Source organism: Hesperophylax consimilis, chromosome 1, assembly GCF_061612785.1.
Source record: "Hesperophylax consimilis isolate HC1 chromosome 1, BYU_Hcon_1.0, whole genome shotgun sequence".
Lineage (NCBI taxonomy): Eukaryota > Metazoa > Arthropoda > Insecta > Trichoptera > Limnephilidae > Hesperophylax > Hesperophylax consimilis.
Window position 1 is genome coordinate 35,576,055 of NC_142836.1, and position 26,290 is coordinate 35,602,344.

Genomic DNA, 26,290 nt, shown 5'->3' on the forward strand with positions numbered 1-26,290 from the left:
CTATTAATTCTACATAAAATCATTTATTATAAAAATTATGTATTTAGAATCGGCATTTGTTAATCTATATAATCATATATTTTTAAGCCATAATATTTTTTCCCTGGAGTTCCCTAGTATTATTACTGGTACCTACCTTATATTTTCAAACATTTTACTTAACTCTTCCAATATTCAAAACCATTTTTAAAAAAGCAAGCCCAGCAACACCAAGTAAAATGAGTAAAAATGCACACATTTTAGAAAACAATGCAAAATAAAAAAGTTGTACTAAAATATTCGTTAAAAACTTGCCAGTATTTTCAGGTTACCTTGCGTTGCTCGGGGCCGGTATTTCACTTGCTTTTAAAGCTCGGTGTGAAATATATTTACGTTTGTCCTGAACGTTCCTGTTCGGAACCCTGACAATCTAACCTGACTGAAAACATTCCTCAGTACTAGGTAGTAATACAATAAACGCATGAAAATAATCTTCATTGTGTGTAAATTTTTTAACGTGATCCTTCCTACTGATCTAAAATCTTTTTTATCATTCTTAACAATGTCTAGCATTCCATTGTGTTGATGAGATCGCGCAACTACTAATCAAGTCGGCATTTTTTATTACGAGTCACAGGAAGCAGCATGATGGAGATTACTTAGGTACCTACTTCAAGGTTTGACTGATGTAATAGGTACGAACTTGATTATTTTATGGGCACAACGATCAGCGTTTGAAGTTAGATACCTACTACATCATACATTTAAAAATCTCTAGCCAGTATTAGTTCAGTGCATTCAGAGCAATCCCGCATTACAAATAGTTTTCCAAGTCGCGCTCAATTGGCTATTTTTAAAACATTACAAGATTACTATTGTTGGGTTGCGAGAAAACGGTGCTATCATTTTACAAAATCATCTATTATTTGTAGACCGGAACCGGAAACAAAACTAAATATATTTATAGCTCTACTTAAGCTTGAAAGGTCACTTTTGCGTGATTTACCCTGCTTTTCGAAGATTATAGCCTCTATTTGTATTATAGCTTGTTTGCAGTTTTTCTCTATGGATTTTATTATGTTTACAAACTTGCGTCGGCGTCCTGTCGTGTGTCAAAATTAGACACAATGAGCGGTTCTGGGCGGGCGTAAAACATTTATAAATTTGAATAATTGTTTGAACTACGTAATGGCCAATTAGTATTCTGACGCCATAAATGTTAGTGTATCGTATGAGCTTATAGTGACTTAAAAATGGGGTGTTTTTCAAGTAAAACTTCTGTGCAGAATGCACCAACAACATCAAAAAACTGTACTGATGTATTGTGGTTTGTTATATATGTGGCCTTCTGGGTGTTGATGGTAAGATTTAAACTATTCTTTTAATTGAATTCTAACCGAATGGTTTTTAATTTTTTTAAATATAGAGTTTATCATTCTTGTTTTGCTAATTACAGAAGATTTCTCCCACTCATGGGTGTGTTTCGGAATAGAAATTTAATACATGCAACTTTCAAAAGTGAAACGACGTATGCAGTTATGATTATGTTATATAATATGCTTGATATGTCATCCAATGACACACTCCTAACAAACTTAAAAATTAGGTTACCTTCCGAAATAATGAATAATAATATATTCTTCTTAACATTTTTTAAGGAAGTTAGGCAACATAATACCGCCCTAAGTGTGATACTACGATAGTGATAATCAAGAAATGTAAAAAACATGATTATTTGTTTTAGATAATAATAGCGGCTTTTGCCTGTGTATACGGCAACCCGCTGAGGATTATCAATGGGTATGATTCTTTTGGCAACACATGTGGATTGAAGCATAATGACAAACTATCCCAGTTTCCCCTCTCAGGAATAAATACTTTTGACAAACGTTACTTGCTATTCCTAGATGTAAAGCACCTAAGGAAATCCCTAAAGATCTGTGTGAAGCAATGTCCTACCAGGAGACTGGAGTCACTCGATCAGATAAATCAGTTTTATAGAGAGACGGGATCTAACCTTTGCCGGTATGATTATGATTTCAACAATCCCAAACCTGATTCTTCCAAAGTCATTAATGACCTTCTGGGACCGTGTCCAACTCTGCCGGTGTACGAGAGCATTCCAGTGCTCCACCGATGCTTCCCTAAGCCAGTCAAAGAAATTGCTCAAAAAGTTTTCTCTGACTTTTACGAGTACCTAAATAGCTGGGAAACCATAGAGCAGATATTGGCCGATTTGTACTCATCATGGAAGGAATTGATAATATTTTCGTTTGTTGCTTTTGGTAAGTTACTTAATTATTCCTTTTGTGTAATTTATGTGCAATTTTTTTAATCTATTGTTCCGCTGGAAATATTATTTGCCGATTCTCCTAATTGAATTATCATATTGGACATTGTTAGCCTACAAGGCCACTTTGGCCAATATTTGTTTAGCACAATTATTACACATCTTCTGCATTTGAAACAAACCAATGTACCTACATAGCTACATAGCAATTATTATAATAATTATTGAGCTGCAAAATTTCAGAATCAGATATGTTTATTTTAATTATCTGACGTAACTGAACAAATTCGATTTTGCTGTTATCACTTAACACGTTGAACGCCATTGTAGAAATGAAGAATAATTACCATTTTAAATTTGAAAAAAAAATACTCAGATGGCATCGGCGACCATCAAAAAGTAATCCTTTTTTTTTACCAAAATTTTCCATGAAAATCAAGAAAATTAACTGCGGTCACCGGTGACCGTCATGGCGCTATGGGAGAAAATGACGATTTTCGTTATGAGGTCACTGGTGACCTACATGGCGTTCAACGTGTTAAAATGCAAATAACAATTTCTCAAATATTATTTTTATACATGCAATTTGGGTGTCAAACCATTTCTAATTTATTAATAATTATGATAATTTATAGATCATTTTTTCGATTCCTGAAAAAAATATTTTGGAGATCGCGAAATTAGCTCGATTATCCAATGCCATGAGAAGCAGAAAAAATTACTGTTTTTAAATATGTATTCGCATTCTGGTACTCATTTTTTGTAGTGCAACATTATTCAGGTGATACATGATTCCTAACCTAATACTAAAAATCACAACATTGACACGTTGCAGGGATATCACTTGTCATGGTATTCATCCTCCACTGGTTGGCAACCCTTGTGTCATGGATCTTCATGATTGCCGTGTCCATCTCCTCCGTCCTTGGCACGGCCCTGCTGTGGTACACCTACTACGAGATACGACACGGCCTGCGCCAAATTCCCGATGATATGATTTTGCTGGTAATAAATCATTACTAATTTTATTTATTAACAGTTCAAATGATCACATGCAAACGTTATCGAGGTCTAAATGACATGCACAGACCTGGTTGGGAAGGGGGTTGCTTGTAGAGTTGTTGGATAAAGCCTCGGAAAATGATTTTTTGGCAGGCAAGAACAGTTTAGAACTAACTATAAAACCATCACTGTTTCTCTTCGCAGGGGTAGGCAGAGAAGATGGACCGCCAAACGACTCTTTTTTTCTTTTTTTTTAACATTCCCGGGTTACGAATAACCTGACAATATTTTAAAATCTCCTACTACCACCGTAGTAACCGTAAAATGTTGCTTGTGTTGTGACGGAGGACTGAGCCAGTGAACACGCTACGCCTGGGTGGGACCCAAACGCAATGCCAACTCAGCCACTGACCTTACTTAATTCACATTCATATCCTTCTGTTATTCCGACTCAAGTATTTGGTTCACTTGATTGTACCATGTCTTCCACGAGCGTCCCCGACTTCTACATATATTATATTCTCCTTAAATTCCCTTCTTCGTTCATTCGCTCTACATGCCCAAACTATCTATGCGCCCCTTTCTTAATCTTATTCATTTCGCTTACATCTGCTTTGTATTATTTGCGAATCTGCACAATTCTCAGGGTTTTACCACACATATGCCTCATTTCTACAGTATTCAGTCTACTTTCACCTTCCTCTGCCAGTTCCATACCTCATGTCCTCCATTATTGGAGTTTTCTGTTTTTACACTTCTTTCAATATCCCCGTCAGCCTTTCCATCTCTCGTAAACATACTTCCCAAACACACAAACTCATCCACCTGCTCCAAGTATTCATCATTTACAACTACATTGCACACTGTTTTTTTCCCCTCTTTTTCGAACACCATGACTTTGAACTTGTTTACATTCATCATTAACTCATTCTTCATACATACTTCGCTTATCCTATACACGATAATGTAGATCTTCTGTACTGTTAAAAATCTAATCTATATAATGGGCAACATACTTTCAGATTACTAGATTTCTTGAGCATGCCCACCTCTATTAATTCTTGCATACAATAATCCATTTATAGATTGAATAATCATGATGACATTACACAGCCTTGCTTAACACCTGTAATGTCAAACCACCCTATAAATCCGTTAAGGCGATGCCATACGTAGTAATGCAAAATCATGTGTTTTTGGTTTGAAAATGTGGTCGCCTAGAAATGTTTCAGATGCTTTAATTAAATACTTCGAGTAGAATACATCTTGGCCTTTGAAATAATCGAGAAATTTTTAGATAAGTCTTTTTATAAGCCCAGAAAAAATAATGTAAAGGCCCATGAAAATTGCTTTAAAGTTCAAAATCTCCTACTTACGAACCCACTTTCGGTTATGATTTTATTGTATAATGTGGCAAAATAAGTTATTTATAAAATGATCGAAAAATAATTAAATATTTATGCCTGAACATCCACAAAATAAAATAAAAGGCACTTTTTGGCCATGTTTTTTTCTTGCATAAATCAAAACAGGCGGATGGTGTTCAGCGGGAATTTAAACCTTATCGCCATCTAGGTAAGGGTTGTTATTGATAGCGGCTCAATTTAAAATATTACACGACTTAGTGCATCGCCTTAACTAGGGTTTGCAATCCTGTGGGATTTCAGCAGAATTTGATCCCGCTGATTTGCGGTATTTTCAATTGTGGGATTACAGATTTGAACAAAATACTAAATGTTTCCCAGAAACTTGCTAAAATGATGAAACTTTAAAACCTGGAATCGCTTTTACGACGGAGATACTTTCAGTTAGCACACACTTTCTTTGCTGAACTGCAGTGCACAAATATCCGTTCACATAAGGGTGACAGTTCTTATTTTTTTTTTTTATGATAAACTATCAATAATTAATGCTTATAAGACAAGGTTTTTATGCATAGCACAAAGGATAACAAATTGTTATAAGCATTAATCACTCGCCTGTCTTATAAACATTAGTTTATCATTAAAAAATATATGAGTCGTGTAATTTCTATACCCGCTATATCAACTTTCATTGATTTGGAGAAAACCGCAAAAAACTGTCACATCTCTAGCGTACACATAAGTAATTGCATTAAAAAAATTTATATAATGAATTGGAGTAAAAAAATTTCGAAAAGCATTTATTTTTCTATATATGTCTAGCAATAATTAAGTAATTTCGATAAATAAAATGGATAAAGCGGATTTTGATACTCACTTCGTGATATAGAGGCTTTTGAAAGTCAACTGAGCCGACATGGCGGGTTTAGAAACACACGCGTAGATCATTTTGGCACACGAGCGTGGCGTCACAGCGGCGGCCATATTGTATTTAGGCAAAATAACTGCTTGTGATTGGTTGAATCCGATATAGCGCGTTTTGATAGTAACTTTCTGTATGATATAGCGGATTTGGTTTCTCACTCGCAGTTTTAACATGGTTTTTGGTCGTGATAAGGAGGGTTTTGAAACTCAATTTTAGGCTCCCTTGTTGCTCGCAAAAATGTGAACAAGATGTCATACTCAGATCATTTTGTCAAAAAATCGGATATAGCGGGTACAGTAGAACCTCGTTAATTCGAAATCCAGCGGACATCAAAAATCAAATTTCGAATTAACGAATTCCCACGTAATTCGAAATTTTATGAAAAAAAAAAAAAAAAAAAACGCCAAAAATCGATTTTCTCGGCCGCCTCTTCAAATCCGGGTGGTATTTTAGTTGTAAATTCGTATTAATACCAATTATTTCTTTATTTTCGCGGTCGATTACCGTAGCGGCCGGCCCTGTAAATTCAGATATTCGCAATAAATTCGTAAAAATGCTATATATTTACGCGTAAATCGAGATTTCGCTGCCGATTTCGGTCGCGGCCTACCCTTTAAATTGAGATATTCGTAAAAATACGATATATTTCCGCGTAAATCGAGATTTCGCGGTAATTTTCTGTCGCGGCCGGCCCTTTATTTCAAATATCTGAATTTGAATTCGTAAAAATTCGATATATTTCCGCGTAAAACGAGGATTCGCGGCCGTATTCTGTCGCGGCCGGCTCTTCAAATTCAGATATTCGAAAAAAAATCATAAAAATGCTATATATTTACGCGTAAATCGAGATTTCGCTGCCGATTTCGGTAGCGGCCTACCCTTTAAATTGAGATATTCGTAAAAATACGATATATTTCCGCGTAAATCGAGATTTCGCGGTAATTTTCTGTCGCGGCCGGCCCTTTATTTCAAATATCTGAATTTGAATTCGTAAAAATACGATATATTTCCGCGTAAAACGAGAATTCGCGGCCGTATTCCGTCGCGGCCGGCTCTTCAAATTCAGATATTCAAAATAAATTCGTAAAAATATGATATATTTCCGCGTAAATCGAATTTTGTCGGCAGTTTTTCGTCGCGGCCGGCCTTTTAAGTTCAGATATTTGAAGTAAATTCGTAAAAATATGTCATATTTCGGCATGGATCGAAAATTTTCGGCCGATTTCCGTCGCGCCGTATTTTTTCAACGCGGATATTCGAAGTAAAGTTAGTAAAAATACGATATATTTACGCGTAAATCGAAATTACGCGGCCGAGTTTCGTCGCGGCCGACCCTTTAAATGCAGATATTTGGCGTAAACTCGTAAAACTACGACATATATCCGCGTAAAATGTATTTTCTCGGCCCTTTAAACTCGGATATTCGAAATAAATTTGAAAAAATACGACATTCCAGTGTAAATCGATTCAGATTTACAAAATAATAATACTAATTAGGACGATGTATAACCACGTAAAAATACATTTTTCGGCGTTTTACCGCCACGGCGGACTTTTAGATTCAGATTTACGAAATATTATGATTTATTTTCGAAAAATCAGATTTTTTCGAATTACACGAACAAATTTTCGTGCGCGGACAAAAATAAATTTCGAATTAACGAATTTCGAATTTAAAAAAATTTAATATGAAAAAAATTTTCAGCGGAAATTTTTTTTGCGAAAATTTCGAATTACGCGTTTTTTCGAATTATCGGGGTTCGAATTAACGGGGTTCTACTGTAGTAATGTGGCATAATGACCCATTCTGTGCCCACCATTATAGGTCTTTCATTACGGGCTCCTTTATCAGAATTCACGTTTGTATGGGGAGTTTCCACCGTTGTTTGAAGTTAGATTGCACCCAGATACTCCACTACTTCTGTCGGCTTGCTGACGTATTTATTCAAATTGACAGTCTAACCTAGGTCTCGTAGTAGGTGCAAAAAACAGTTTTGTTTGGATCTTAAAAGTTTCCCTGTCCTGGCAGACCAGAAGAAAATTGTCTAGGTATACAATGGTCCTCACATTTTGATGTCGTAGGGTTTCTGCAACCCAATTAGTCACCTGGGCAAAGGCTTGTGTAGCACTGCTCAAGCCCTGGGGAAGGTATGTCGTTTGTAAAGACTGTCCTTTGTATTTATAATCATTAGAAAACTATGGTGAGTCTCTGCGACTGGTATGTGAAAATATGTCTATTTTTATCATCCAGTCAAAATGTGATTGGTGAAATTCAGAAACTTTCTGCTGAGATATTTTAAAGTATATGATTTAAGATTTTCTCGGCCAAAAGTATTTTTGTTATTTGTTTTTGGGGTATTATGCCGTGTTGCGCTAACTCCTTCTTTAGCCAACGTTTCGGACAGCATTGCAGTGTCCATCATCACACATCTGCCCTGATAATGGACACTGCAATGCTGTCCGAAACGTTGGCTAAAGAAGGAGTTAGCGCAACACGGCATAATACCCCAAAAACAAATAACAAAAATATTTTAAAGTAAATTTTCTTACCGATAAGAAGACTTTCCAGGTTAAGGATAGGTCTGTTGCACGGACCTTTTTGACAATGAACATTTGGGAAAGAAAACCGGAGTTGTTGACTGCCGGGTTTAATTTGAGGATTACTATTTCCATTGTCATTGCTGGGGTAGTCTTTGTCACATATCTTTTTAAAATGAGGGTAGTTAGGCGTAAAAATAGGGGCTTTGTAGAGAAGGGGATTCTGTATCCCCCTATGAAAAATCAATCTAAAAATAGAACAACTTCGGGAGCATTTAGAGCAGCCCAATTGTTTTTGTAATTCTGTAATTACCCTGCCCGAAATCTTAATGGTGCACCCCTACCCCTGTAGCAATGCCGGTTAAAGGTCTGCCCTCGCACCGATCTCGGGGGTCTCTTTGGGCATCAGCCTCCCTCGGAACAGAAAATTTGTCCCGGGACGGAAAGAAATCTCGGGCCGGAAAATGTTGAACTGTTTTTGCTACCTATTTCTTTCCGGGCCCTTCCTTTGGTGGACCAGTTGAAGTGTTGGCCTGTGGTAAATACCAAAAAACAATTTTTTACTCCTTCCAATTTCTGCAACTGAGTAGAGAGTACCTCTTCATTGAACAGATGAGAGGAAAGAAGGGATCTGTATTAGTATCCTGTGCTTCGAAACCCCATTCCTTCAGTCGCTGCAGAGACTGCTGCTGTTGCTCCCTATGCTTGAGAGCTGCATGGGTCATCGCCGCAAAAGATTTTTCAATTGTGGCGTATTGAACAGACGCCGAATCAAATGGACCGGCAAGGTGGTCTTCAATGACCTTGTTCTATCTTACGTTGCTCCAATATTTTGTATTATTACATATATTATTATTATTATATACAACGGTTTATACTGTTGAAGGCGCTCTAACACCTCGAGTCTGTCTCGAGATGGTGCAGGCATTAAAGGTCATTTAAGACAAATGGTTGACAAATACGAGGATTATGCCACGTATTCTCTGAGGCTGCATTCTCTACGTATCCTGCTTCGAGAGTTCAAGGAATAAAAACTATCGGACCTTAAACGCCTGCGACGCCTTTTTCGTTTATTGTCACACAATAAAGATGCTATCTCTCACCAAGGAATATTCTGGATAAGGAATGGCACTACATAATACACATTATCATGAAACTTGTTTGCTGATATCTTTGATTATTATTTTATGTAAAACTTTGCATATTTGTTTTGTGAGAAGAACAGAATGGAGTATGTATATAAAAAAAGTTTTGTAATTAATTGATTTTAGGAATCCTTGAGAAATGAGAAAACATTCTTATGGTATTCAATCATGATGATTTCTTTGATTATTATTTTTTATTTATAAAACTTTACACATTTGTTTTGTGAGAAAAACAGAATGGAATTATTTTATATGTATATAAAATAATTTTGTAGTTTATTGATTGTTATTTTTGTTTTAGGAATCCTTGAGGAATGAAAAAGCGTTCTTATGGTATTCAATCATCGCAACTGTCATCACGGTAAGTTTCAAAATAACAAATTTTCTTTTGAAGGCTGAAAGGGTTTAAAAAATAAATCTTCTTTTATGGGAATCTTACGTGCTGGTTTTACTGTAATGTGTTAAATTTAATTTGCAGGTTATTTTGTTACTGCTGGTCTTCTTCATGCGCACCCGAGTGTCCTTCCTGGCAGCACTGTTCAAGGAGACGGCTGCCTGTCTCGGGGCCATCCCAGGCCTCTTCCTGCAGCCCCTCATCACTTTCTTCTTCCTCATGATATTCTTCATCTTCTGGATGTTTATCATTGTAAGTACCTATTACCAGCCTTAATCTTTAACCAACTGTAAACTTGCTACAACTGTACCAACACCAAAATGTGCACATACTTTGTTTGGTGAAATGCTTTGCAATTAGTGATGTGCACCCGCGAATATTCCCCGACCTAATATAAATTCCCGATAGTCGAAAATTTACTTGTTTATTAAGAAAGTTATTCTGAATGAGATTATATTTTTTATGAAAATGTATTATATTCATAAGTTAGTTTTTCAATATCTCCAAACATAATGAAGTTATGAAATTTCAAAGTGAACCTCGGTAACACATATACAATCTTGTCTCGTGACATCACATGGGACATAATTCATAATAATAATAATTTCCCTCGGGGCCTATGTCATCTTTTGGGATGCTGTGTGGAGGGTCTTTTTTAACCTCTTAAGGACCACGCCCGAGTATACTCGGGCGGCTATTATGTGCCAGAATTCGGAATTCATACTAAAGAAAAATTTTAATTATTTTTTCCACAACATCAATATTCAGTCCCATTTTGGGTCCGAAATGGCTTTTATATGAGGATATATATTTTGAGTAAATAAAATTCATTGAAAAAAAAAGGTGTTTTTTTTTCCATTTTTAATTTTTAAATGATTACTGAAGGGGTTAAGGAAAGGAAGGATAGGAAGTTCTGGGAAAGTAAAAGGTATGAGGGTTGGGTAGGAATCTAGGGATCATTGTGTCCAGGAGTAACGGACATATGAACATATCCCTCCCGGCGATGGGTCGTGAGACTAGTTGGAGAGGTCAAAGGGTTTCCCCAAACCAGCCACTGTACTGTGCCAGTCATTGTATGTACCTTGACCAGAGATGTGCTTTATTTCAAATGGAAATGCAAAATGGGTATTTTGCATTTTAAATGCTTTTCTAAAAACCATTTTGCATTTTGCATTTTAAATGCTTTTCTCAATGCATTTTCCATTTTAAATGCTTTTTGCAACATTCTTTCTACTATCTCCACTCATCTTTTTTTCATAATCCCCAAATATCAGTCGGTCCTCAACCTCGCTACGAGAGATAATTTACATTTGCCAAGTTGCTCCCTGGTAGGAGCCCTGGCAATTGAGTGATACCATTACAAAAAATACTGAACATGGGGCCATGATGCTGTAATATTAAATAGCAGTTTCTATGTTTTTACGTTGGCAACATTAGTCCCGCGCAAATTTTTTGTGGTTTCATAATCTGTAGTCGTGGTGTTTTTGGATTTACCATCATGTAATATGTTTGTTCTACATTGATGTCCATTATTAAATGACAAAATTGTTTAAAAATTCTATAATTATTTTAATTGTTTGACCTGAGAAACCATTTTGCATTTTCAATGCATTTTGAAAATAGGTATTTTGCATTTGAAATGCTTTTCTAAAAACCATTTTGCATTTTGCAATTTCAAATGGAAAATTTTTGACCCATTTCCATTTTGCATTTCAAATGGTTTTGGGTACCCATTTTGCACATCTCTGACCTTGACTAACGCTTATCGGCCAGCCGCAAATTCATTTTGATAGCTTTTATCTTCGATACTATCATGAATTTTCCGAAAATTTCTGTCCTCAGCATGCTCTAATTAATATTTTATATTTCTAAATAACATGAAATTTCATTGTAGGAGACAACCTCACGGGGGTAATATTCCCCAAAAATAAATTCTTTGGAATTTACCCATCACATATGTATATGTACAACCCATACAAATTTGATAATGGGTGCATGAGAATGGGTCATTCTCTATGTACTACGAGCTTATTTTAATATGTATTGTTCATAATTTCATTCATGTTCAATTCACTATATGATATTCAATTCATAATTTGCCCTTTTCCCCACAGGTATGCCTGGCGACTGCCAACTACCCCGGCGTGCAGCAGCCCTACTCGCTGGCTTCACCGCCCCCACCCTCCACCACAGCACTCCCCTTCACCACCTCCACCCACCTGCCCAGACACAATGGCAGTGTCGCCGATATCAAAAGTAACCACACCAGCAAAATAAAGTGTTATTGTTTCATTTTATCTTTACACAAATCTCCTTGGCAAAATGTCAAATTTGGAACACAGGAAAACCTTGCTAAACCCTACAATACATTATACATTGGTTTACCTTTTTCAGATACCAGGTATTTCCCCGCCCTCTTCCTCTCCCCTACTTACTTCAGCCTCGCAATATTATATAGGAATCCCATAGTTCCACTGGCTCTGGAGAGTTTGAAATCTTGAACGGTATCACTTAAAGTTCATTATTATAGTAAAACAGTTATTTTTTCCATAGTTTATATTCTTGTTTTGGGTTATTGTTAAAAAATGTAAGGAATGATCCTCAAACAGCATTTTTTGCCGTATTTATTTTTTTGTGTTATTTATTTATATAACATTACCTAAGTCAACCTATTGTGTGCCGGCATATCTTTAACCCTTACCACTCATTTTTCGGGTGCCAGCCGACATCACTATTTGTACGCTACAACTCGGCTGGCGGCCGACAAGATAAGACGTGCGCGCGCGGTGTATTTTCGCACGCACAATTTGACACGTGACGTTGTTTCTTGTGATTATTTGATTAAAAAAAATTAATTCACGTTTTCATAAGATTTTTTATTTTACTATAAAATAACCTTTGCATATTCACATAACCTAAAATGGCGGGAACTTGACGTGATATGGCATCTGAATACCAAGTGTTTTCGGAAGATGAATCTTATGAAAGTGACAGTGAGTACGAGCCTGTTGCTTGTGATTTTGAAGATCCTGATGATGAGAGTGTTAACAGCACAGAAAATAACAATGATAATGATGACAGTACAACAAATGTAGCAAGTCATAGTGAGCCAAATAATTGGAACGAAGTGACCGAAACTTTTCAGATTCCCGAGTTTCCATATTCTCCTACGACTTCCGAAATTAGAATTCCAGACAATCTTAGACCAAACACTGCTTTACGATTCTTCCAATTATTTTTTACAGAAGATTTGATTTCTCAGATTTTGTCGGAAAGTAACAGACATGCGATGGAAATAATCAACAAGGAAAGGCCTTTGTCTGTAAACTCAATTTGGAATTCTTAGCGAGAAGTTACCATGGAGGAATTCAAGGCGTGTTTAGGAATGATTTTGAACATGGGACTGCACCTTAACAAGACCGAACAGGACTTTTTCTCTCGCGAGTGAATCAACTCCAACTCATTTTTTCCAGACATAATGTCACGCACAAGGTTTTTTCAAATATTTTGGGGACTTCACGTTAGTCCTCAACCTGATGCAAACACGCCAAGAACAAGAGTTCAACAAATTCAAAACCTTGTCAATTACATTGACAGTAAATGTCGCAAAGTGTTACCATCGAGGAATGTTGCCGTAGATGAGTCTACAATAGGTTTCAAGGGCAAGGTAATATTCAAGATGTATAACCCTATGAAACCACAAAAATTTGGCATAAGAGTCTACGTCCTTGCCGACAGTGAAACCGGATATGTTACTGTTTTTGAACCATATTTTGGGAAAGAAACCACAACTGCACTAATCAGACCAGATTTTCCATTTACAGCTCGAATCTTACTTACATTAGTAGACATCGGATTATATGCACTAACAAAGTGCCAAAATATGCACTAAAAAAGGCCGAAATATGCACTAAAAACTCTTGATTTGCCCAAAATATGCAAAATCAAAAAAACCATTTATATTTTAATTAAGACCGTACAAAAACATCGAAATATTCTTAAAATTATGCATAGTTTTTGTGACAATATACAACTAAGTATTTTTCCAAATTTTCGAGCTCAAATTTGTGACGTTTGTCACTCAGTATTAATTTGTACGCCGAAAACGACCTCTCTACGTCAATTGACGTCATTGGACAAAATTTAAAATTTGGCGCCATTTCTGGAGATATCTGTTTAGGCAGGGTATGGACCTGTGCCGTTGATGTAGGCATTAATGTTCTTCATATCTTCAAGACTCGGGTTTTTAAGCAAAATAGAGTCTAACTTTTTACGAATCTTTTCTGATATTGAATTAGGAAGGGCGTTGGCGAGTTCGATCATTGTTTCTAGTATTTCTATTGCTTGAATTAGAGGAAGGTTTTTTGTTTCCAATTTTTTTATGGTATCTGGTAACTTGTGGAAATGTGTTGAGATGAGGGCGATATTCTGTTTAATGGATGCGTCTTCAAATGCTAGCTTGCTTGAATGAATTGCAATGGCCTCAGAACTGTCAAATTGCCCAACTACTTGTTTTACGGCCTCAAAATTTTCAGCATAGAATAATACTGCCTTTAGCCAAGTACCCCATCGAGTAATTATGGGTTCTGGCAGCAATGCTACATTTGGCAATTGCTCTTTATAAGACTGCAAACGCGACGGAGAGGAAATCAATTTATTAACATTCCCATACTCTTGCCGTATCTCTTCTGCAAGGCGATGAAACCCGTGAGCTAAGCAGATAATGTGTAGTAAATTTGGATAAAAAGTTTGCAAGGCTTGGCCCGAGCGCGTATTTCCAATCCCTACCGCGATTCAGTCGGGCCAGCGAATTACGGTCACACCCTCACAGAAACAGATAGAGTAACGAAGCGCGTAGGCGACTGAATCGGTATAGCTTTTGTAAGGTGATTTATGCATAACAATCCGTTTCAGTCAGTCAGCCACCGCGCTCGTGCCCCTAGCGTCCGAGTCACCTAGCTCGCTATACGTAGATGATACCTCCCGCTATTAAACGAAATATGCACGATTTGGGAAAAAAGGCTGAAATATGCATTAACGTCGTAATTAGAGAGTTATATGCATTTGCATATGCAAATGCATATAATCCGATGTCTATACATTAGTAAACAAAATGCTTCTTGCCACTAATACTGCTGGATTCCACGTCTTCACGGATCGATTCTACACAAATGTAAAACTGGCTGAAGAACTTCAGAAACTAAATATTCATATAACCGGAAAAATTATTCCAAATAGGAAGAATATGCCAGATCAGTTAAAAAAGAATAAACTGAAAATAGCAAAGCATCAAGTCAAAATATTTGTAAAAAACAATATTACTGCACTGGCCTATAAAGACAAGAGCACTGTCCACATGTTGTCTTCATTCCATAATGGTGACACTAAAATGGTTAGCAGGTACAAAGCCGGAGCACGAGGAACGACTGGGGAAATTACAAAACCAGTTGCCACAGGCAGAGAGGACGGACCGCCAAACAACTCGGTCTTGGCACACACTCCTTGCCTCATTCACATTCATACATCGTCTCATACATACTCTTCTATTATTCTGACTCTTGACATGGCCCGACTCAAGTATCTGATTCACTTGGTCGTGCCATGTCTTCCTCGGGCGTCCCCGACTTCTGCCACCATTCACATTTGCATCGTATATTCTCCTTACACTCCTTTCTTCGCTCATTCGCTCTACATGCCCAAACCATCTAAGCGTCCCTTTCTTAATCTTACTCATTACGCTTACATCAGTCTTGCACTCTTTGCGGATCTCCACATTCCTCACACGATCATACATGGTTTTACCACACATACGCCTCAGGGATCTCATTTCAACAGCATTCAATCTACTTTCATCCTTTCTTTGAAAGTTCCATGCCTCACTTCCATATATCAGGGTAGGTACCAGCACTCCATTGGGGACTGCTAACTTCGCTTTTTTGGACAATTTTTTATTAGCACCAACTGCGTTCAGTCCTCCATAATGCAGTTACCTGTAATGTTATGTGTAATAAACAGTTTCATTATATACAACTAAGACCGCGTGACAAAACAGTTGCAGCCAATTTCTCTCAAAAGGTTTAGAAAGGATCTTATTATTCAATTAGTAGGAAATAAAAGCGTTGGTCGGGAATCAAGAAAAAGGGGACGCCCAAGTACGCTAGATGCAGTGGAGCAATTAGAAACAAGCAACACTACATTGCCAAACTGGACAAAGGTTCTAAAGACTGTACTGTGTGCAGTAACTGAAAGATTCCAAGGGGAAGACGCGAAACAGTGTGGTTTTGTGAGACCTGTTCCAGAAAACTTGGTCTCCATCCTGGAGAATGTTTTAAAAAGTACCATACTATGCAAAAATATAAGTAGTCCATAATGTTTTCTGTAAACTGTTTTTTATTTGAAGAATAAATCATAACGAATGAATTTTTAACGATTTTTTTGTAACAATCGTGCCTATCAATAATTTTATTTTTTTTTATTTAACCTTTTGAACGCGTTAATTTGCTCCGTTTTATCTTTACCCGTACGCGGTACATTTTTTTTTTTTTTTTGTAATTATTTTTTATTTTTAATAATATGTTTACATGGTACATAATTCATTTTACATCTTGGGTTTTTTTTACTACTCTTCCATTGAAAGCATTTGCTTGTGTATGGAAGGGGAGTGTACATAAATGTTGTTGTTAGTTAGTACTTAAATAATTCATTGTACATAAATGTATGTATACATATTTTCAAATACCTATGCACGCAATTAAATGTCAAATTATAGCATTCTGGCATGATTTATTGGACTATATAGACAGAACAGATTATTCTCCACAATATGAAAACAAATCCTCGTGTGTCAACACTCTTAGATGTTTATAAAAACAAAAACATAAAATTTCATACAAAGACGTACCGTATCTTTTTAATGTGGTCCCGCCATTCACTCGGCGTGTGTGTACTTAGGCCACTGCGTTGATAGACAGAAGTCGGACACCATGATCACTTATCATTTTTAGTTATGAAAACTTTTTCTCAAACTCTTTTCTAAACTCAACACTTAAAAATAACACATAAATTTTATATCACTTAATAAATATTGTTTTTTAAGCACTTTAGAGGAATCTCTGTCGGTCACATTTTTTTGGAACTATGGTAAACTTTAAAACAGGGTTCGATACATAAAGACACCACATTCTTTACATACGTATCTCGTTAACTGCATTTTTTTATTTTTCAATCGGCATACACGACATCGTCTACGCGGTTTTTTTTATTTTGCCAGTTGATGGAATCAATTCGGCCATATGCTTAGCGGCATATTTAGGCAAAACCCGAAACGGGTTGAGGTGGGCTGATGTATTAGGCTCTGGTATTTGAGAAATCTCTGGTTTATATTTCTCAACTAGTTGCATAATAACCGCCAATTGAAAATCTGCTAGAGATTTTTTTATACCTGTCACTTGGGTGTGAAAAAATACTTTTTATACCATTTTATGTTCTTCCTCATACAGGATAAACTGCTCAGCATCACGTCGCTTTTGTCAACAGCTCCCATAGATTTATTGTAATCAATGACACAGGCGGGCTTGCGAATGAGTTGTTTAGTTTGGTGATTTATTTTACTGGTTTCCTTAAATGAGTTATCGTGTAAGGTAGTTAGCATATGTACATCCCTTTTATCACACCATTTTAATGCTAAAGGGGGACCGCGGCTTTTTGACTCAAATTCGCCTTTTTTCAGTTTGATAAATTTTGGCATTTCCTTCCGGTTCTTTTTTATCGTCCCACAGGCGTTTGTTTTTTTCGAATGCAAAAAATTGAATAACTTGATTGGACTTGAGTACCAATTGTCACACCACAAATTGTGCCCTTTGCCAAAATAATCAGTTAGGAGTGTAGTAACAACAGCGCCGGTTATTTCCAAGTTTTGTTCATCTGTAATTTCCGTGCCTTCTCCGCAGTAAATTATGAAATCTAGAATGTATCCAGTTTTCACATCACACAAAACAAACATTTTGATTCCAAAGCGATGTCGTTTTGATGGAATATATTGCTTAAAAATAAGCCTACCCTTGAAAACAATGATACTTTCATCTATACATAGGTCTTCATAAGGTATCACAGACTCCTTAAATAGTGTTCGGGTGTGATTTAAAATTAACCTTATTTTATAAAGACGATCTATAGGAAGCGAATTTGAGTCACAGAAATGTAAATTTTGCAACAACAATTGATATCGGTCTCTACTCATGATCTGGCCAAAAATAGGGGAACTTAGAAATATATTTGTACTCCAATACTCTTCAATAGTCAAGTGTTCGTTTCTTGTCATAAGCATGGTTATTGCAAAAAATAGATACATTTCTTCAATACTTGTGTCCTTCCACTTATGAATTCGTGACTTCGCACCAAATTCCTTTGAAATGAGAAGAAAAGTATGGTAGTCGTTTGTTTCTCGAACAATTTCATTCATGTAAGTTTTTAGATTCTCACGGCCAAAAGCATTTTTGTTGTTTGTTTTTGGGGTGTTATGCCGTGTTGCGCTAACTCCTTCTATAACCGACGTTTCGGACAGCGTTGCAGTGTCCATCATCAGGGCAGATCCGGTAGATCCGAAGATGTGTAAATTTTGGCTGTCGAGTTTGTGCTTATTTGTTTGTGCTTATTTGTTTGTGGCCTGGGCCCGTCCAAGTGCGCATACTCCAATACCATATAATAATACAATATAAAACCATTGTATTTATACCTTGATATTGGGTACATCTACTTTAACCGCGCTCAATCGGTTTTCTAATTCTAGAATTCGCCACAAGATGTCGCCACTTCCGTTGGCATTTCGCACTTGAACGGGCCCCAGGCTAACATAAATACTGTGCTTTCAGAATTCGCCACAAGATGTCGCCACTTCCGTTGGCATTTCGCACTTGGACGGGCCCAGGCCACAAACAAATAAGCACAAACTCGACAACCATAATTTACACACCTTCGGATCTAGCGGATCTGCCCTGATGATGGACACTGCAACGCTGTCCGAAACGTCGGTTAAAGAAGGAGTTAGCGCAACACGGCATAACACCCCAAAAACAAACAACAAAAATTTCATTCATAATCGAGCGATTCAAAAAAATCACTCTCTGTTGAATTTTTGTTAAATTGTACAGAAACGCCGGATTGAAAATCATCAAATTCGTGTACTATTGGAATATGAGGTCCAGACACCCAGGAGTGTAGCACTTCTTCACTTACAGACTCACTCGCTTGAGTGTCTGTATCTGAAAGTTCCGAAGGTTCAAATTCATCTTCGGACATTTCATAATCAGAATCCAAAACGTTCAATATATTTTCAATTTCATCATCTTCCAAACTATGGGCCATTTTTTATCCGAAAAATCAAATGAATTAAAAAACTAAAAACTTTTTGTGAACGTTTCCTAATACATTTTGAAATAGTATATAAAACACGAAAATAACACGCACTTTAGTAATATATAACTAATATAAATATATAACAAAATATATTTAAATTAATAAAGTATATAGTAAAGTCAATAACTCAGTTTTGTGACACAATAAAACGTTAAAAAATACGCACAATCGGCCACGGTCACTCGTGGATACAGTAAAATTAAATTTGCTAGACGAAACACAAGAAATCAAAAAAAAAATGATTTCTGAAGTGAACAAATTAATTTTAATTTTTCGTAATAATTCAATCTTACAGCAGAACACAGAATGTTATCGGCGCAGATTCCACAAATCAACTCGGCGCGCGCAAGCGCAGATAACATACTAGTACTAACGCCATCCTTTGACAAAATTGTGAACTAAAGCACTCAAAGGCGCGAAGAGGCGCACTTGATTATGGATCTTTTTTTATGAAATACAATTTTATTTTTGAGAAATTCTTGTAGATGTCAACATCGTGTAGTTCTACGAATGTCCAAGTGAGCAAGAAATACATTTATGACAAAAGAGTGCTGGAATATCGGCCGTCAAAGTTTCCGTATCAACTGTTGATACAGCCGCGTGTGAGTATAGACTTTTTGCCGTAACAACAGTTGATACGGCCGCGTGCAAAAGATTAAGTTATAGTTGGCTGACAAAAATATTAAAAAATAATGAAGGGTTAAGGATAAAATCAAAAATCGTTTCTCTAAATATAACTGGCGATTCTGGGGAAACCCTTTATGGGAGATAAAATACTATTTTTATAAATATGTAATTTTATAATTTACAAAACATCATTTTGATGACAAAAAACAAGTAAGTTATTACAAAAAATGAATCAGCTGGCGCCTGCCGAAATCTTTATGTCGGCGGTCAAGAAATGAGCTAGCTTCATCACCAGGAAACAACAGTAGACTATACAAAATTAGCATTTAGTTGATTTGCCGGGTTGTTAGCTTCATTGCAGAGTTCAGGGTTTATATAAAAGGTTAAAATAACTTTCTAATGAGTTGTTTAATTTCCAGCCTACGCCCTGGAGCTGATAGAGTTTGTTGACGACTCGTGGGTCAAGGGGATGTGGTGGGTGTACATAATCGGCCTCATCTGGACCAGCGAGTTTATCCTGGCTTGTCAGCAGATGGCCATCGCCGGAGCCGTGGCCCATTGGTATTTTAAGTGAGTACTCTGCTGTGCTTCAGAATTAAATTTAAAGTTGCATTCAGCGTAAAATTGACAATTTTGGTAATTTCTCCTTTAAAATGTGTTTAGCAATATTTACTTTATAAGTAATGAAGCCATGATAACTTAGAACCATACATTCTTTTCCGTGTGACAATGAAAGTATGTTATAAAGTGTAATACCAAATTTTAAAAGGTTAATAATTAGTATATTTATGTTATTATGTTTGTATTCCAGGGGCCCCCAGGCAAGTGACTCACCCGTCCTATATTCTGTGAGAAAACTGATCAAGTACCACATTGGATCTGTTGCCAAGGGATCTTTCATCATCACACTATTCAAAATTCCACGTTTAATTCTGACCTACATTTATGCACGGTAAGTCCAATTTATTTTTATTTATCGACTTTAACTCATCAGGCCTCTGTCATATTAATCATTATATCTTAAAGACGTTCTCAGAAGATCGGAGAATTTGCATGTATTTACCAAAGCAAGAAAATCCAAATAAATTGAATATTTCTGAAATTATTTGAGCACTAAAAACTGTTCTTGAAATTTAGTGAAATATGATTTCAAATACATATTATTATTAGGAACTAGCTGTCATGTACCCGGCGTTGCTCAGAGACTTTTCCCTACTTTCTATAAATATAATATACATGTATTAAATATATAAACCTTCCAGAAGAAATTCTCTAAATGATAAATGAAAACCTGTTGCGTAGTTTAGAAGAACTAAGCGCACACACATACGCGGATAGCAATTTTGTTTTACACTATTTAAAGATAAACATAGAATTTTTAACACTTAACTAAGACATCCAAAAAATACACTTTTTTTAGACAAATGTATTAGGCCCGGTATATCGGTTGATTTAAAGCTTAGCTCGGTTGGAATGTGGAGCTTAGCGTGGTTTGGAACATAATTCATATATACGTCAGAAGCCTGAATATCAGCAATATTACACATATTGTCTGTGATTTTATTAGAAGAAAGTACATACATGATTTTCTATGCTGGGTGAGTGGTATATCTATGCTCCTACGTCATTGGGAGATTGAGAGCTTTAAAATGTCAAATGTTTTAGGCCGGCTAATTTACCCACATGCATTTCGCATGGTGCTATAAGCGAGGTACTAATTTTAAATAGTATGTATTTGTTTTTGCTTCATCAATGCACTATTCATGAAATTATGACAAACAAACCACTGAAAACATTGTCCTGACGTTGAAAAATTCCTCATACAATACCTTACCAGACTATTTGTCTATTTTAGATTGTTTATCAATTATATAACATCAACATCCCCATCGCTCGATGAATACTGATAAAATTATGCAATTTACGTATATATATATCGGTGAGATTGGAGTATGTAATTACCTTACATAAACGTCATATTTGACATTTGTTACTGTTAGCGCCACGGTGTGTAAAGCACGGTGTGACACTATTCTGCGGCTTACCAAGGGTTAAGCGGCCGATTAAGCCTGCTTATATTCGTGCAAGGAATGTCGCACATAGCGAGGAAACTGACTAACTGATACACCGGGACTCAAACATTATTGTCACCTCACTTTTTTGTCGTTTCATATTTGTTATTAGTAAGTAATAAAAAATTCATAAATTTTTCTCAAATTACGTTCGGAACCTTTGGTTTCATAGAGGTGTACATTTTAATTATTGTCTGGTTAACTTCTATATTTGTATATAAAGCTTGGTGTTTTCTCTTTCTAACTATGAAACGATTTCTATGAGACCATGTGAGCTATTCCCAAAAGCAAACAAATTGACTACATGGGTAATAGCGGTCTGTTTCCAAAACCAAACAAATTATCCTGAGGGGTTAAAGACGGAGTGTGGTCTTTCCCCGAGAGCTCTATTGATACCTCTTTTTCTGTTACAAAAAAGAATAGGTTACAATGATTCAGCTATGCATTTTTATGTCATGATTTGCTTATTATTGATCTATTATGTATGATTTCAGTTTGAAAACGGGTTCAGATAAGGGCTCTGAAACTGCCAAGTGCGGACTGAAGTGTGGAATCTGCTGCTTCTACTGCCTGGAGAAGTTCATTCGCTACCTTAACCACAATGCTTACACCATCATTGCCATCGAAGGAGTACACTTCTGCAAAGCTGCTGGAATTGTAAGTATAAAACCTATATGTCAATTAGACCCATTTTTTCATTTCAGTTTAGTGAACTGAAAAAACTTCTTATGTGGGAACCTTATGGTGGGGTTTTACTATAAATAGTATAATGAAATAAAATCTACTCCTTTTAGGCATTCAACACCCTGGTCAGCAACGCCCTCAATATGGCCACCGTGAACTCGGTTGGAGATTTCATCCTGTTCTTGGGCAAGTGCATTGTGACAGCGGTGACAGGCAGCGCTGGACTGATCGCCCTCAAGAGGAACCCGGAGCTGCACTTCTACGCTGCGCCCCTTCTGCTCATCTGCGTCTTCTCCTTCTTTATCGCCCACTGCATACTCTCTTTATACGAGGTGAGCCCATCATAGCAATTGGAAAAAATAAATTGAAACATGTTATGTAAAAACTTTTTTGTGGGTTTTACTCTAAGTATCTCCGGAGATATCGAGTTAAGTTTACATTTAGGCAATTTCGTATCACAATCCTTGTGGTAGAAATATGCTGCACGCATAATTACTTTTATTATTTCTAGGGGTAGAATACCCACCTTGTTGGGGCTGTTTACACTTCCCAGCATAAATAACTTTTTTTTTTCTGATGTTGCATACCAGCAAATCTCACAAAAGTTCAATGGGAAGCCAGTCAGTCTTTTGTAAAATGTATTCCACTTATTTCTTTTTAAAGTAGTCCTGGCAAAGTTGAGAAAAGTGGGCATTCGTTATCCTTTATATGAATAATTCAACCATAGCTCAAAATGACAGCAAATACTTAACTAAAATCCTTTCCAGATGGTGGTAGACACGCTATTCATCTGCGTGTGCGAGGACCGCAAGATCAATGGAGACGCTGGCCGCTGGAACCAGACAGCCATGGGGGGCCTGGCCTCAGAGGCGAAGGTGGGGGACACCGATGCGCCCCCACCTCAGCAGACTGAGCTGCACACCCTCAATACTCAGGACGAATAGACACCAGCAACATAACCTCAATAGGTGCCCTTGCTCTCCCAATTTTTATAGAATTTGTAACACACAACGTACCTACATTGGTGTTGACATACGTATAGTTTAGTATAATTTATTTAGTACGCTTTACGTATAATGTGTGAAACTCATCTTCCAATATTTTGCTGTTGCTCGGGCAGCTATTGCGGAGGTACGTAATATTAAGTTTTATGTCATTACGAATTGAATCAACCCTATTTTATAAAATTAATTTTTTACACATTTTTTTCACATTAATGTGTTTTATATTATCTAATTTACATAATTAACTTTACCTACAATTTTTTCATAATATTAAGATTAACTGAGTTGTATGTCACCATGAATTGAATCCATCAACTATTTTATACAATTATTTTTATACGCATGTTTTTCATAGTATTTATTTTAATGTGTTTTAGATAATCATTTTACACAATTCTACCTACAGTTTTGTTCATATTATTAATTGCAATTTGTTGTTTAATCAACCAGGTTTTATGTCATGAATTGAATCAATCATTTATTTTATAAAATTAATTGTTTATACATGTTTTTCATTTTAATGTGTTTTAGATTAACTGAGTTGTGTCATTACAAATCGAATCAATCATCTATTTTACACAATTAATTTTACATACATGTATTCATTTTAATGTGTTGTGATTAGCTGAGTTATATATTATGTATTATTATGAATTGAATCAATCATCTATTTTATACAATCAATTTTTTATATTATTCATTCAATGTTGGTCTATTTAAATGTATTATTCGTGTGAATTATTCACTTCATGTTGTGATTGTTTTTAAATATTAACGAAGGAAAGCATATATGTATGTATTTATTAGTGAACAGCTGTTATACTGCTTTTATACTTGTATTTATTTTTATCAGAGAACACTAATTCATGTTGTGATTTTTTTTAATATTAACGATTAAGGAACTTATTTATACATGGAAGCATTTGTACTGCCTTTAAATCTTGTATTTATTTTTATCTGAGAAGCAAACATACGTCCAAACTGAAATCATTATTTAATTCTGTCTTAAGTATTTTCAAGAACTAGGTTGTAAAATTCAATATAATGATTTGTATAATATATACATATATGTATTTGTTGCCTCATAATTATAATCATCTGATGTTCTAGATTGATTAGGATAATCATCATTATGTATAAACTAAGATCATGAATTATCATCAGATTGTGAAATGTATATTTATAGCTCATTCGGTTCCATGATAACTCCTCTAAATGACAATTCAACACACCTTTTAAAAGTGATATAAAGTTATTAAAAGTGATGAAACAAAAACTAGGTTAAATAGTTACATATGTAACCCATCTAACCTAGTTTTTGTTTTATCACTTTTCATAACTTTATAACACTTTTTATAGGTGTGTTGAATTGTCATTTTCATGAGTTATCCGGTCACACCAGCTCATTCATAGACAGCTCAACAGGTAATAAATCGACTTAAGTCAGGCTTGTCAATGTAATCGATGCCATTTCTTAATAATGTTTTTTTAGCAAAGAAATGCAATAAACCCAAGCCTTTCTAAAGTTGATAATGCCACATAAAAATGGAATGTTTCCTCCGCACTGTAACAATGTCTGCCATTTTCCTCACTCAAAAGCTTTGAAGTCATAAAATATGTATTTAACTATATTATTTTACTGCCATGAATAGACTAGTTCTACTGTAATACTCAACAGGCAGAAAACTTCTTTTATATTTATCAGTGTAAGAACTGTACAGCCATTTTTATAAGGTCCATCAATTTTAACAATTAACATATGTGCATATATTTCTACCACAAGTAGGAATAAGGAACTCCAGTCCATTTTTTTATCAATAATGACATACTTAAATGCCAGCACATATATTTTTTAGTTTAAATAATTTTCAAAGTTTTAATTTTTCAATGCCCGCTAAAACACACATGACTTCACTGTATTGTATTGACTCTCGGTATTAAACCGAGACAGACTCATAATGTAGTCATTGATTGATTGATTTAAGGAGTATTAGAAAGCCGTTCTGTATTTGCGTCTAAAAGCTTACAACACACTTAGAAATAATTGTAATATGTATATTCCAAAAAGTCATTGACCGTAAAATTTTGCATGTTTGCGAAAGATTTATCAAAGTTTGTGAATTTATATTAATTATTTTTAAAGGTAACAAAAAAAATGTGAAGTTTAAGTAACTTTTATCATATTTCTGTGTAATTAAAAATGTTCTTTAGTTTCATATAAAGTGGTTGTTCTACAGTTTATAAGAAAAAACAATAGTAAAAAAAAAAATTGTCTATTTTTTAAATCGAAACTTTTATGTTTTTATTGCAAATGTCGATAATATTAAAATCTGCTTTCAAAATTCTCTTTGACATGCATTAAAAAGCAGCAAATTTATTAGATTTACAAATTTCTGATAACAAAACATACTTACGTATGAATGCAGAATCAGCATTGGTTGACCTATATGATTATGTATTTTTTTAAATATTTTTCACTGGGATTCCTTATTGAACCTGCTAACTACTGATTTGTCAGTCAAATGTGTAATGCTATGGAAACGGAGGGAATATTCGGAACAGCTTTTTTCTGCAACACAATATAGTGAGATTTTACTCAGTTGTTTATTACTATGTATATGTAACTCCATGTTAAAATATAATCAGAGTTTTAAATGCACTTTTTTATCATAATTAAATATATATGTATTTACAAATGTTATTAACTTGTCTTCAATAACTTTTATGGCACATTTACATTATATTTTATAAGAGAGATCTGCAAACTGTAATTACGTATGAAAGATATTTTTTATATAAATTAATGTGAATTTTACCAATATATTAATTATACATTTTTACAAATATAAAAA

General features: G+C 35.5%; 1 protein-coding gene across 1 annotated transcript; it reads left to right on the forward strand.

Moving 5' to 3' along the window:
• The first annotated feature begins 1,080 nt into the window (after positions 1-1,080).
• On the forward strand, positions 1,081-26,290 carry Ctl1 (choline transporter-like protein 1). Its single transcript, XM_089633229.1, has 11 exons — positions 1,081-1,340; positions 1,724-2,264; positions 3,105-3,274; positions 9,545-9,604; positions 9,722-9,889; positions 11,752-11,893; positions 20,098-20,248; positions 20,490-20,630; positions 22,245-22,407; positions 22,545-22,766; positions 23,202-26,290. The coding sequence occupies exons 1-11, from the start codon at positions 1,233-1,235 to the stop codon at positions 23,376-23,378; spliced, it is 2,043 nt and encodes a 680-aa protein (XP_089489355.1). The 5' UTR covers positions 1,081-1,232; the 3' UTR covers positions 23,379-26,290.

Coding starts and splice junctions, on each gene's coding strand:
- Ctl1 (XM_089633229.1), top strand. CDS start 1,233: ATGGGGTGTTTTTCAAGTAAAACTTCTGTGCAGAATGCACCAACAACA. Junction 1,341..1,723: donor TGGCCTTCTGGGTGTTGATG/GTAAGATTTAAA, acceptor TATTTGTTTTAG/ATAATAATAGCGGCTTTTGC. Junction 9,605..9,721: donor TCATCGCAACTGTCATCACG/GTAAGTTTCAAA, acceptor TTTAATTTGCAG/GTTATTTTGTTACTGCTGGT.